Here is a 15205-nt window from a genome sequence, read left to right as displayed (position 1 = left end):
GATTATATTCAAATATTTGACAGTCTGGAGATGTTAAACAGTGCTCTGGTGTTATGATTGAGCACAGTTGTGAAGCTGAGGTGATTATACAGTAATGACCGCTGTTACAGAGATCTCATAACCCACGCTGATATTCGATACGGGAAATGTTGATCACAAAGAGCAATAATGAGCAAACCTCCTCCATCCTCCAGCGGTTAAACAGCTTATTATAGTCACCCGGCCGGCCAGCAAACCTGGGGGAAACACACACACACACACACACACACACACACACACACACACACACACACACACACACACACACACACACACACACACACACACACACACACCACACACACACACACACATACACACACACACACGGATTAGCGTAACACTCTTAAAATTCAGTCAGAGGTGTTTGCGTAACTCTGGATCTAGGGATACGGTATGTACATGTTATTTCTGTATGTGTAAACCAAGTAAAATCATACAAAATGTTCATAACAATTGACAAATATTATTATTTTACTGCTTCCACTTTAAAAACGTCACTTTTCCAGTGTCACTTACCCTTATAAATCAATAACCATTTTCAACCCAGGCTCATTCTGAAAACGTAGTCCCGAGGACGTTTCTGGAGACCGCGAAATACGTGCCGGGAGGTATGTATTTTTGCAGTTTTTGGTTTTCACGAATCCGCGAGAGGCCGCTGTGTGCGCCTTTTTGGCTTCTCGGACATCTCCCGCGAGTGCCGTTCGCGCCCGCGCTGTTCTCGTGTAAACCCACCAGAGGGCGCTGTCGAACGAACGTCTGTCTGTCTGTTCGACTGGCTGAATGATTGACTGAGCGACCGGTCAATCGGCCGGCCGACCCACCCTCCTCCTTCCCTGAACCCAACCGATTTTACCGATCGACCCGCCCGCCTTAAACCCAACCAACGATTTACAAAAGCCGTCCGGAAAAAGAAAAGCCCTCGTCCGATTTAAAAATTTTTTTTACCACGTTTTCGGATTTTACCACACTCTCACCCTGTTATGAACCTCTTCGCTTTATTTCTTGGATTCTGGTTTAGTCTTCCCTGATTTCTGGAACCGCTCTTCCCCGGACTCGAACCCGGTCGTCATCGTCGTCAGCTCCTCTCTGCGTCTCAAATCCACCGACGTACAGGACGAGCTAACCGGACAAACTGGTTGCAGCGGGAAATCCCTCCACACGAAGGTAAGTGGTCAGCCGGCAAGTGCTAAAAGGAACGGCGTCATACCGCCTCGCAGCGTTCACTTAAAAAATTAAATGCAGCCATACGTACCTCCGGCTACATAATACGCGATCTCCAGAAACATCCTCGGGACTACGTTTTCAGAATGAGCCTGGGTTGACTATTTTTTAATTAAGTGACACTTTGTGTTTTTGCTAGAATTTTACTGACAATGTTTGATTTTGTTATTATTTCATTAAATTATTAGTAATGTTATTATTATTATTATTATTATTATTATTATTATTATTATTATTTTTATTATTAGTAGTAGTAATAGTAGTAGTTTATACTTTTATTTAAAAAAATGACAATATATAATACTATTCCAGTCATTCTGATTCTGACATATTCTATACTGGACATTATTGAAGGTTCAGTGACAAGACTTTTGTCTCACCAAAGTCAGACCTATTGAAATCATTCAACATCAAGACATGATCATATTTTATTGTGGTCAAATAAGCGTAATCTAGAGGCCTTTGCCTTTCATATAAGCCACTTCTGATACCAAATGATCAACTAGAAGTCAACTTATTATTTGGTGTTTCTAAAACTACTTCTGTTTATTTACTATAGTAATTAATTGCAATTATGCATAACTACAGGAAACTAAACCTAACCATATAGTAAGTACATACAATTAATCAATGAAACATGCATTTGTCAAATAACAACAACAACAAAGTCAAACGTTCATTATTCAAGTAAAAAAGCTCATTAAAAACTACTTTAAAAGGCATATAATATTCCAATTTTATTAATGTTTCTTAATGTACATTTTCAACTATTTAAATTCAAATGTTTTGTCATTTCATTAGCTCTATGAATGTAGGAGATCCCAAATAAAAAGCTGGAGGATAATAAAAGAGGACCTATTATAGCTCTGATGTCTCTAGTGTGTGTGTGTGTGTGTGTGTGTGTGTGTGTGTGTGTGTGTGGTGTGTGTGTGTGTGTGTGTGTGTGTGTGTGTGTGTGTGTGTTTGTGTGTGTTTCAGCTCAAAATACCACACACATGTTTTCTAACTCTCTGAAACGGACCCTTTTAGGCTTTGATCCTGATTTTAGTGGCTGTCTCTTTAAATTCAAATGAGATTGTGCTCTTTTAAGAAGAGGGCGGGGCTACAGATGCCTGTGTGTCAGCATAGTGGCAGATTCAAAAACAAGACTAACGTCCTATGCTAATGCGGGAGAGATGGTCATTTGTGGGCGGGGCTTACCCCTTCTGATGACATCATAGAAAGAGAGAATGTCAATCAAAGTGTTTCTGCAGACTGTTCTTATCAAGTCTGATTATAAACAATAGAATTAATACATGTTTACTATTAAAGGCTGGTTATATCCACACACTGCTGATGCACAACTGTGTTTAATCCCCATATAAAAGTGATTTATGCATAATAGGTGCCTTTTAATATTAAGTTTTACCGAATATTTCAGAGCCCAAGTTGTATATTGTGTGTAAATGGAAGCAAACACTGAATCATGAAGAGCTGCTGACCTGCCTAAGAAGAAGGCGATGTAGAAAGTGGAGCTGTTGAGATTGACGAACTGGAAGAGGAACATCTTGAGGGCGAAGCTGTTTTCCCACTCTGACTCGGTGCGTGGATGCTCTGCGTCACAAGAGAAAAACGCTGTCAGAGTCACGATAAAACACAGCAAGCGATGCTTTTCTTACTTAGTGTTGTTGCTAAAGGCTCATGAAACACCGAAACACATTGTTTGAGATGTTAACAGTCATATATGTGTCCCACGCTGCTAAAAACATTATTAGGACTCATATATTTCACTAAAAAGTGAAAATTGGTTGTTTTTGCGTTATTTCGAGCAAATTCGTTCTTCCATTTCAGATTTAGATGCTACGTCACGGCGAGGGTATCCTTGTGTAAATTCCAGCGTGGAGCTAGATATCTGTACCGGCGGTCTTTGAGCTTTCATCATTAATTCATGAGAAAGACTTGGTTTGAACCAATCAGCACGCTCTATTGTGAATGAGGTGCAACTTCATTAATATGCATGACAGCTTCGAAGACTGTTTTTAGCTGTTTACCTGTGTTCAGACGGCAAAGAGACGCCACGTTGTGTTGCTGACCGTAATTAAAACAAGTGGAAGAAGAAGAATAGTTTGGAGACATGGGTCGTCAGTGTTGCGTTTATAAATGTGCCGCAATGAAGGTTTTGTTTTCATTTCCCCGCTATAAGAGCGCAGCTGGACTCACGTGTGGATTACAGTGGTCTGCTAACATGCGACAGATATACATTTGTAAGGATAATTTTTTTTCCCAGAGAGCTTTTCACATCTGGAAATGGTGAAATCCGGATTTGCTGCAGTTGACACGGCTCCAGTTGGTGTTGATTGTCCTGTCTCTACCGATTTGGTAAGTGTGTGATCAGTGGTCTTTGTTTATGTTAGTTAGTTAGCATGGTCAGCAGTACTCTTTCAGTTTTTAAACATGTACCTTAGTCAAAATGATTTACTTAGTTAACAGTCCGTTAATATCACTACAATATTATGGACTGAAAGATCCGCTGTAAACGCTGCTCTCCGAATATAAACATGTAAACACCGCAATCGAACAATTACCATCGTGTAGGATTTTCGCTGCATGTTGTGACAGGATAGTCTATACACTCACGGCTAATTGATGCTATTTTCTGCACCTACCGAGTGCTTCCAAGTTACTGAGAATTACGATGTTTTTTTTTTCTCTCATTCGGCATCAAAAGTTCCATTTAAACAACACTCTTCCAGCAGTTCCTCTCAACCAATGTCTTGTTTGTCATGGGGGCATGCATGAAATGTTCCTGAATGAAAGTGAAAGTGCCAAACTGCAGTTAAAGTCAACAAATTGGGAATGAAACACCCGAAATTACGTGAAACTCCTGAGGAAATGTGAATAGTGTGGTGACACGATGACATTAATCGAATTATGTGTTATAAAAATGTTCAAAAAACAGCTCATGTAAACACCATCATATTATTGTCTTATTCAGATTAAGGCAAATAACTCAATTACATTGTCCATGTAAACATTGCACATGCCTGTACTGAAACTCCCCTTTTTATGCAAACCCTTCCCTCTTTTGCCACTCGACACTCCCACCTAAACAGAGCTGGACCACTTTCCTGACTTTTTTCAAATTAGAGGTGTGAAAACAGCCTGCTGAGACAGGGGGTGGGGGTGGGGTTCATGGCCCTTAAGTAAAAGGGGTATATCCAGGAGTCAGAGAGTGAAATACAATACCTTTAAGGACTTTAAGACTCTTTCCACACATTTTAAGACCTCATCGCCACTTTAGGTTTTAACCGGTAACATTTGGCAACGTGTTCACTTACATTCATTCATTTTCCTTCAACTTAGTCGCTTATTAATCAGGGGTCACCACAGCGGAATGAACCGCCAACTATTCCAGCATATGTTATACGCAGCAAATGCCCTTCCAGACGCAACCCAGAACTGGGAAACACCCATACACACTCATATTCACACACACACACACTCATACACTACGGGTATTTAGTTCATCAATTCACCTATAGCGCATGTGTTTAGACTGTGGGGGAAACCGGAGCAACCTGAGGAAACCCATTCTCGGCTGGACCAGTTGGCATTTCTGTGTGAAATTTTTGGATGTTCTCCCCGTGTTGGTGTGGGTGTCATGAAAAATGAATGAAAGACTTTTATTTTGCTTCGAAGCATTTAAGAGCACACTGAATCAACACTCACCTAGATTAGTCAGAAGATACGCCACTTTCTCATAGACCTGACCATGATGGAAAATACAGACACTCAATCAGAAGAGACGTTTGTAAAGTTACCAAACATTTACATTTTAATTTAAAACTTGTTTATTAAAATCTGTCCAAAGCATGATCTGCATGATATCCCCCACAAAGTAAATATATATAAACATCAGACAGAGGAAACTGACCACATTGAGGGACATGATGATCATGAAGTTGATGCAGACTCCGGTGCCTGAAGTTGCGAACTGCCAGTTTTTCTTTACAAACTCCCACTGGAAGGAAACAAACTTCTCCATAGCAATGAGCCGGAAAACCACCACAGCGAACACGGCCGTCAGAACCAGCGAGATCTGCAGAAGATTATACACACCAACACACTGTTATTCTTAATAGTATAATGGTTATCAGCCTTCTGTGACTTCTCAATTTATGAATAAAAATATCTATTCCCAAGTGTTGCGCCATCTTTTCATTCACAGCCAAAAGAGGGAGACAAGATACAAAACAAAAATATATTTGTATAAGCAAAAATATATATGCAAAACAAAAACATAATGTGTATTTTTACTGTATTACAGTGTTGATAAAAGTACAATATTTAGATCTGGCTTGTGGACAAATAAATATGTATCTGGTAAAAAAAATGCATTCTGGATTACCTAGAATGCACTGTTTTTAACAGAATATTACCATTTTAGTGAAAAAAAAAAGCTTTTTCTCTATAATATGGCTGTTTTTGCAGCTTTTTTGCACCGTTTTAGTGAAAAAAAACTGTATTTTCTTGTATAATATCACTGTTTTATATATCTGGGACATTCTGACTTTTCTCACCATGAAGAAGATGCCGGAAACAGACACCATGAGTCGGCTGAGCTTGTCAGTGAAGGGTTGGAAAGGCTCTGGTTTCCCTGAGATGGGGTTTACTCTCTCCTTCCGCGAGTATTTGGCTTCAAACTGGGGCCGCAGCTCCTCCTAATGAACAAACACACACGATATTACTCATAAACCAGCAGCTGAGGATCTCACAACGGTGTCGAATGACGAACGAGTCTCATCACACCGGATGTTCGGCATCATCTCGGCGATGATGTCAATCCGGAGTCTGATCACATGATCTGAATGTGTTAATAACGTGGAGCACTTCAGCACCTCAACATGAGACGCGCTTATTAGTACACATTCGCAAAATGAGAGTTAAATACAGAAGAGGCTGTCCTGTACTGTATATGGCAGCAGTTCTCAAACATACAGGCTAATTATTATCACGCCGGATCAAATCATGCTATAAGTGAATCACCTGTATAATACCTAATAGATTTAATAACTCATTTCTAATCACTAATTTATTTTATCTTTGCCATGATGACAGCACATAATAATTGACTAGATATTCTTCAAGATACTAGTCTTCAGCTTAAAGTGACATGTAAACTGAATACTGGTATCTTGAAGATGCTAAATTCACAAGGAGAGGGAGAAAATCACAAGACATTGTCTCAGAAAAATAATTGCAGAAATTTCATTTTGCATGATACTAGCATCAAATTCAAAACATATACTCAGGAGATGTGTGGCTTTTGACCTATTACTTTACTGTGTTGCTCCAGAACTGATTTCACATATTTGTTTATGAAATAATAAAATGTTTAGCGCGGTCGGTCTGAAAATGGGAGGGATTTGGATCCTATTTTAACGTCATGAAATTTAAAAAAATGAGACTTATTGTGTTTACATCACTCCAGTATAACTGTGGACACGCTATACCTACACACAGTTCTGTCCAAACAGCTTACAGAAGATGATTTTCATCATAGGGGCCATTTAAGAGGGCTTATAATATTGAGCTTAAAATGGCTTTAAAACAATTAAAAACTGCTTTTATTCTAGCCGAAATAAAACAAATAAGACTTTCTCCAGAAGAAAAAATATTATAGGAAATACTGTGAGAAACTCCTGAATCTGTTCAACATCATTTGTGAAATATTTGACAAAGAAAAACAAAAAAGCATATTAAAAGATCCTCTGTAATAGGTCATTTACCGTCTTATTGGAGTCTTTATTGTCACATGATTGTCAGACATAATGTTCATGTATTTTCCAGAGCCATGTGGCCTTTCTTTCCTCCATTAAACAGAAAAGAAGATGTTTTAAAAAATGTTCAAGCTGCTCTTTTTTGTATGATTAAAGCATTTGGCTATTTGAGACCGTCAAGCTCTAAAACAGACACAGAGCTTTATCAGTTTAATAAATTTACCTAGTTAAAACCTTTAAATGTCACTTTAAGCTGAATATTAGTATCTTGACGAATAACTAGTCAAATATTATGTGCTATCATCATGACAAAGGGAAAATAAACCAGTTATTAAAACTATTGTATTGAAGAAGGTACTGAAAAAGTTATATAAAGATAAAATAAAAAATAAGTATTGAAGAAAATAATAAATATCACTGTGGATATACAGAATATCCCAGGAGGGCGAATTATTTTACTTCATATACTGTATATAGAAAGAAGAAAGAAAGTCACATGGTTTAAAATGATGCAGAAAAATGGCAGAAACTTTTTTTTTTACTTTTTTCAAACTTCAAAAAGTTCTTTGAAAATGTTTAATTGCATATATATATATAATAAATCAATTATTATTATTAAAATAACTAATTAATGGCATGCCTTATCCCTTTCCCACCATTACCAGATCTCAGACTACAGTAGCTCCTTCATTTCTAGCATGGAAAAGTAAAAGCTGATACTATGAGAGATTTTCACTTGAGAGTTTCCGAAGCAGTTTGTGTGTGTATCTTGAGTCACTTACCTGATAGGGACCAAATGTCCCCACAAGTATAGCCAAACCAGTAAATTTTGACCTTGTGAGGGCATTTTTTTTGGTCCTCATGAGAAAAACCCCTCATAAATCACAAAGAATAAAGTATTTTGCAAATCTAAACATGCCTATTGTTTTCTTTGAGGGTTGTGTTTAGGAGGACAGATTATACCATCTGTACAGAATGCAGTCTGTGGAAAGTCCCCATGAAGATACAACTGTGTGTCTATGAATGTTATTGTTGTCCCGCTGTTAAATGAAGCACAGTTTGAGAACCGCTGTTATACAGAAACTAGCAGCAGCAGCCGAATCCTTTAAATGCAGACACCAGACGCACAGCCAGACTCAGCCACACCTGATCACACCATTATTTAGAGCAGTTTTCTCCTCACACACATTACACCTTCAAAGACATCACACACACACACACATTGCTCAACACATCAACTTACTGTCACTCTGCACATGCGGATGGTATGTGATTGACGAAGGGCTGTTCACACTGAGATTCAATAATGAAAAAAAAAGTGGAAATCGAATCTATCTCTGTGTGCCGCACCAGTATTGTTTACAAATAGCGTTTTTGCTATGAATATATTTAATAAATTAAAAGAACAACTACTATTATGAATTATGTATTTATTTATGTTGCCATATCAGCAGCACAGGATATATTCATGGCAACAATCACACTAAAGGCCCTATACACCCGACGCAATAAGGCGCAAGACGTGTTTGCCACGATGTGTTGCTATATTTAGACCAGCGCAACCCTAATTTTCCTATTTTGCGCCACGTTGTTTAAATAGCAAATCCATTTGTAGCACTTTGTGGACTCATGGGTGTGCTGGTTTAGAAGAGAGGTGTGTTAAGGCGCATTGTTGGGCCGTTGCTATTTTGAGGAACTAAAATAGACTGTGCAAAATCCAGCGCAGAGCACATTAGCTGTGCGTAGTTCAGTATTCAGTGTTTAAGTTCAGTTCAGTTTAGCTCAGTTGACTGTGGTTTAATAATCACTACTGAGAGTCCAAACACTGAAGAGCAAATCCATCGATGCGCAGCTCTACCGATCTCTACATGCAAGCTAGTGGCGACAGCGGCGAGGGGAAAAAAATAAGAATAAATAATTCACCAGTTGGCGAAAGTGAAGAATAAACCCTCGAGAGAAACCAGACTCAGTTGGGCACGACCATTTCTATTTCTCCACTGGCCAAACGTCTTGTGCAGAGCTGCAGTCTCAGCAGTGGAGGCTGGAAGCTGGACCTCAGCGAAGTCTCATGCTCTTCACTCCTCCATGACCACCACAGCAGCTTCTCAGGATACGGCCTGGTCCAGGATTATGGAAACCTTGGGATCATCTCGTTGCTGGTCTTGGATCGAATCAGTGACTCTGCATAGTCTGAAAGCCTCGGGATGAGTGCATGTGTGTTTGGATGTAACTCAGTTTCCTGACCACACTTCATTATTATTGTTCATTTATTCCTTTGCTGGAGATTAGAACTGAATTTAGCAATAGTTTTGACAAATCTTTGCGCTTAACAAATGAAATTAATTATGTAGACTAATGGATGTCTTCAGTGCATCACGTATCCTTATCCACAAAAGAGAGAAAGTAAAGGCCAATTGGAGGAGGCTCATTCTTTATCCTCGCGCTGCAGATACTCTGTTTAACTGTTTTCTCGCTAGTGAAGCGTTCAGTTTTTACACTTACAAAGTCCGCCGTTTAAATAGCAAATGCGCCATGGAGCGACACAACTGACTCTTAAAGGGAATGAGAGATTAGACTCTGATTGGTTTAATGCACGTTATGCTCAAAACACACCCAGAACTCATTAAGAGAATAAGCTCAACCCTGTTAGACCATGCGCCAGGGTGCAGAGCTTATTTTTCCATCCCTAAATTAGCAAAAGTGGATTCAGACACGCCCTTAATGAGTCCTCCATGTTTCTCGAGAAATATCTTGTAATTCTGAGTGTGCTAAACACAGGTGAGTGGAATAAATAAAATAAATAAACTATGAAAATAAAAATAATAATAATTCACACTTGTTATAATGTTATAGCATTTATATACTGCACTCTCTGATAATTTAAAGTGCTTCTTTCATCACTCACTTGCTTGGATCTGTTAAACGAGTACATGTAAATACTGGCACAGGCCTGTTTTACCAGTGAGTGTTGGATGAACTACTTTTTCGTCTTGCAGACAGTATCTCTCAAGAGACAGATATTCCTGTTGGTAGCCACAGCTCATTTGCATGCGGCTAAACTTTTCTCAGCCGAACAATGACTTTCGGGCACATTGCCGAGTCTAAATCGCCGTCAGTGTGAACACCCTCGAGCTGTTTTCCCCACTGGGAGCAAAGGCATGCACAGCACAACATGATACGGTAGGAGGCACACTCACAGAGCACACCATGACACAGGATTTACACTATAGGAGATACAACAAACAGCACATAGATTGGCCACACACCAGTTACAGTCGGACATTTTAACAGGTCTCAAACGAGTAAGATGTTTATACGGCGTTATACTCACCTCTTCCTCCTCCCAGTCGATCAAATCCCAGTCGTAGGTCAGTTCAGCTCTCCTCCTCTTCCAGAACTCAAGGAAAACCGTGGCTGAGATTTGAACATAAAGAGCTTTGAGATACAGGACACTTCCATTCAAATTAGTCACAGGCATTTACTAATGACTTACTAATGAATGTTCATTTAGGTGCAATTCACACTAGTGCAGTTTTAGAATGGAATTTTAGGAGTCAACAAAGTTTTCAGCCAAAAATGGTAAACTTTACGCATTTTGCCTGTTTGTTTACACAGACAACAGTGTTTTGGGACAGAAAATCAAGCGGCAACCTCCAGCTCTCCTTCATGAAGCTAATATAAAAAGTAACTGAAACTGCAGTTAATCAACTGGCCACTAGGGGCTGGCTACAAAACAAAGCCAATTTCTATGACTATGTAAAACTCCCAACTTTACAGCAGAAAAAAAAGTGTTTACAGCCTGGTACAAAAATTATTTTGGTGTACATAGCTAATATTACCCTTCATGACAACTGTGAGGGGGTGATTTTTTTTTATAACTCATCCTTTTTATTTATATTAAGCTTTAAATTATGCATAATTAAGGGCGGGGCCAACTAGACAGCTAGATCTCTGCTGCTTGCTGTCATCTGATGAGCCGCTAAATATGAATATATTGCATTTATGCTTTTGTTTTATGTGGCTTTACACAGCCAACTGCCTTTTGGGATTATTACTCACAATTATCAGATAATATGGTATGCTGTGCACTCAAGTTTGGCCTCAATTTCCCCAGTGCATGAAATTCTCATATACGTTTATCTATAAATGTACATATTTAAGATTAAGATAATTAAGATTGACGCAGCAACATGTGGACAAGACAGACATCCCAAGTCTCCCAGAAGTTCTGGGAGTCTCCGCCATATGCATAGAGACTCCGCGATACCAACAAACGAATGATAATCTCCCGGAAATCGTGTGTCTCCCCTCGGTCCTTAAATACGTCACACAACCTCTTCAGATACGTCGCGCGCAACCCCATCACTCTCCCCTCTCCCTCACCCCCCCAACCCGCTCCTCATATACGTCGTTAACCCCCACCACCAAACCCCCCCCCGCCTTTAGATACGTCACGCCCCGGGCCAACTCCCGCAACCTCCCGCAAATCATTGATGTCCCACTTGGAAATGACTTTTCTCGACTTGGGATGTCTGGCAAGATGGCGATCGTAGGCCCCGTCCACTTGTAGCGTCATTTGCACTCTTCAGAAGCCTACAGGTGACGTCATGGACACTACCACCATATTTATTTACAGTCTATACAGAAAACGCATTCATTTAAAAACGGGTTGCAAAGCGGCAGTTTCAGAAAATGCCACCATTGTCATCGTATCCGCGTAAACACTCAAAAACTAGTGCCTATGGAAATGATGACGTAGTGCGCAAACAAATACACAACAATATAAGAGTACGTGGATATTGTTAACGTTAAGTGTTTGTTAATGATCCATCAGCAGAGCGTGTATTTACTTTAACTTCAAATGCAGAGACGCATCTTACACACGACAAATATAACAGTCACGAACACAAAAATCTGAAAGTTTACGCATTTTGCCTGTTTGTTTACACAGACAACAGTGTTTTGGGACAGAAAATCAAGCGGCAACCGCTCTCTCTCGTGAAGCTAATATGAAAGTAACTGAAAATGCAATTCATCGACTGGCCACTGGGGGCTGGCTACAAAACAGAGCAAATTTATATTGACTCCAATCTTAAAATGGCCGACTTTACAGCAGAAAAAAAGGTGTTTACAGCCTGGTACAAAAATTATTTTGGTGTATATAGCTAATATTACACCTCATGACAACTGTGAGGGGATGAATTTCTTTTAAAATTCATTTGTTTCCATTTAAATTAAGCCTTAAAATTATGCATAATTAAACTCAGCATTTATATTGTATAAGTTGCAACACCTCCCTTGTGAAGCTAATATGAAAGTAACTGAAACTGCAATTCATTGACTGGCCACTGGGGGCTGGCTACAAAACAAAGCAAATTTCGATTGACTCCAATGTTAAACTGCCCAACTTTACAGCAGAAAAAAAGGTGTTTACAGATTATTTATCATATTATAGATCATATATAATATGATCTATAATATATTTTTCTATGCATATTGTTGGATCGCATCTTCATTAGCATTATACACCGACCTTGAATGTCCATCCAATTAGAAATCTGGGTTAAACCTCTCTGTTTTATATAAATATTTTATGTTGCTGGATTCAATCAAACAGATTATTCAGAAACATTAATTTTTCACACCATCATGGAAACTCGCTGATGTAGGCATTAAATAAATCCCTTTTAGAAAGGTAAAAATAAAACAAGTTCTTTGAGGTTTCGCAGCTAAATTTAACTGTTTAGAAAAGAACAAAAACATCTGGGTTCACAAGTTGCCCGTTTCTACCAAAGGACTGCATGACCCACTTTAGTTTAAAGCGGAAGAGCTGGATGAGAAGAGAGAGAGATGAGAAACCACGCTGAATTTTTAAAGCAATCTCTTCCTGAAAGCAGCTCTCAGGGTTTAGACTTGCAGATCTTTCTGGATCTCACTGTCAGGAGCAGTATGGTTCACATCACAGTGCACTAATAATAATAATAATAATAATAATAATAATAATAATAATAATAATAATAATAATACACCCATTATTAATACATTGTTAAATATAAGTCTTTGCAGTGGAAAAAACAAAATCTAATCCAATAAGAAGTCTAATAAAACAACTTGGCTAGCATTACTAATTGCAGATATTGTGGCTTATTATTAATATGAATATTATTTTCTGCAGAACAAAAAATGTGACATTATACAGTCGGTGATTTAGATTTTTTTTACTTATTACTGTTGTTTAAGTAGTTTAAGTTCTGAAAAACTACACATAAGCTTTAATCTAACTGATTACATGACGATGTGATTTATTAATATAACTGATCTAATTCCTTTACTTAGACATTATTTTTAGATAATATAAATTTTGGTACGAAATAATACTCAAATTAAGATACTAAAACTAACAGTAGGTGGTTGAGCATTTGATTCATTCAAGAATAAAGTACATGGCTTAACTGAATCTATTACACACCACATTTTTTTAACAAAAACTACCAGTAGGTGGCAGTAAATGTCTAAAGTGTAATTTGTAGAGAAATTGATTCATTCAAGAATGATGTAGACGGCTCATTCGACCAATAAATCAATAATTCACTAATATTTATTTAAACAAAAACCATTAGGTGGCAGTAAATGTCTAAAGAGTCATTTGTTGAGTCATTGATTCATTTGATTCATTCAAGAATCAAGTATGTGGCCTAATGGAATCAATTATTCACTACAATCTTTTAACAAAAACCACCGGTAGGTGGCAGTACATGTCTAAAAAGTAATTCGTAGAAACACTGATTCGTTTGATTCATTTAAGAACGATGTAAATGGCTCACTGGACCACTGAATCAATTATTCACTAAGATTTTTTAAAACAAAAACAACCAGTAGGTGGCAGTAAATGTCTTAAGAGTCATTTGTTGAGTCATGGATTCATTTGATTCATTCAAGAATGAAGTGCGTGGCCTAATTGAATCAATTATTCACAACAATCTTTCAACAAAAGCTACCGGTAGGTGGCAGTACATGTCTAAAAAGTCATTCGTAGAGTCATTGATTCATTTGATTCATTCAAGAATTATGTAAATGGCTCATTGGACCACTGAAACAAGTATTCACTAAGGTTTTTTTTTATAAAAACTACCAGTAGGTGGAGGTAAATGTCTAAAGAGTCAATTGTTGAGTTACTGATTCGTTTGATTCATTCAAGAATGAAGTATTACCTAATTAATTTAATTATTCTAGTTTTTTAACAAAAACAGTAGGTGGCAGTAAATGGCTAAAGAGTAATTCATAGAGTCATTGATTCGTTTGATTCATTCAAGAATGATGTAAATGGCTCATTGGACCACTGAATCAAGTATTCACTAAGATTTTTTTCCCCAAAATAACCAGTAGGTGGCAGTAAATGTCTAAAGAGTCATTTGTTGAGTCATTGATTAATTCGATTCATTCAAGAATGAAGTATGTGGCCTAATTAAATCAATTATTTTAGTTTTTTAACAAAAACTACCAGTAGGTGGCAGTAAATGTCTAAAGAGTAATTCGTAGAGTCATTGATTCGTTTGATTCAATCAGAATAATGTAAATGGCTCATTGGACCACTGAATCAAGTATTCACTAAGATTTTTTAAACAAAAACCAACCAGTAGGTGGCAGTAAATTGTCAAAAATGTAATTCATAGAGTCATTGATTCATTTAATTCATTCAAGAATTATTCAAGTTTAAAAAACAAAACAAATAATACTCTCATTAACAAACTAAACTACCAGTAGGTGGCGGTAAATATCTAAAAAGTAATTTGCTGAGTCACTGAACCAATTCATTCACGTCTATTGAATCATTTATTCATTCCATCCAATCTCGCATGATATAAATGGCTTGTTTTCATCTTGACATTTATAAATAATATTCATTTCACGTTTTCTGAATTTAACTGGGGACTTTAACTGGGACATCTTTAAAAACTTGCATGTCTGCCATTAAATGAATATACTAAAGCCATCTATGGTCATTTTTCATATTTATTCCGCACCCTGTTCTCTTCTAAGCTTCGAGAACTTTGCTGGTGGATTTCCAAAAGTGTTAATGAATGTTTGTCCTCATCCAGCTTTAGCTATAATTAATCTAAAAGAGACAATCCTGCTTTCTCCTGACCACAGAGCTGCGCTTTTGTTATTATAGGACTCCTCTT

The 15205-nt window shown here is 37.8% G+C and overlaps 1 protein-coding gene across 1 annotated transcript in view; it reads right to left on the bottom strand.

Annotated features, from left to right (window-relative positions):
• ano3 (anoctamin 3) overlaps positions 1-15205 on the bottom strand; it is a 97304-nt gene that overhangs the window by 15345 nt on the left and 66754 nt on the right. Inside the window, 6 exon segments of the mRNA XM_056452092.1 lie at positions 179-236; positions 2745-2856; positions 4972-5008; positions 5177-5341; positions 5823-5963; positions 10354-10436. Coding sequence (XP_056308067.1) covers positions 179-236; positions 2745-2856; positions 4972-5008; positions 5177-5341; positions 5823-5963; positions 10354-10436 — 596 coding nt within the window.

The sequence above is a fragment of the Danio aesculapii genome, chromosome 25, assembly GCF_903798145.1.
Source record: "Danio aesculapii chromosome 25, fDanAes4.1, whole genome shotgun sequence".
Classification (NCBI taxonomy): Eukaryota; Metazoa; Chordata; class Actinopteri; order Cypriniformes; family Danionidae; genus Danio; species Danio aesculapii.
This window is presented reverse-complemented; position numbering and strand designations above follow the sequence as displayed.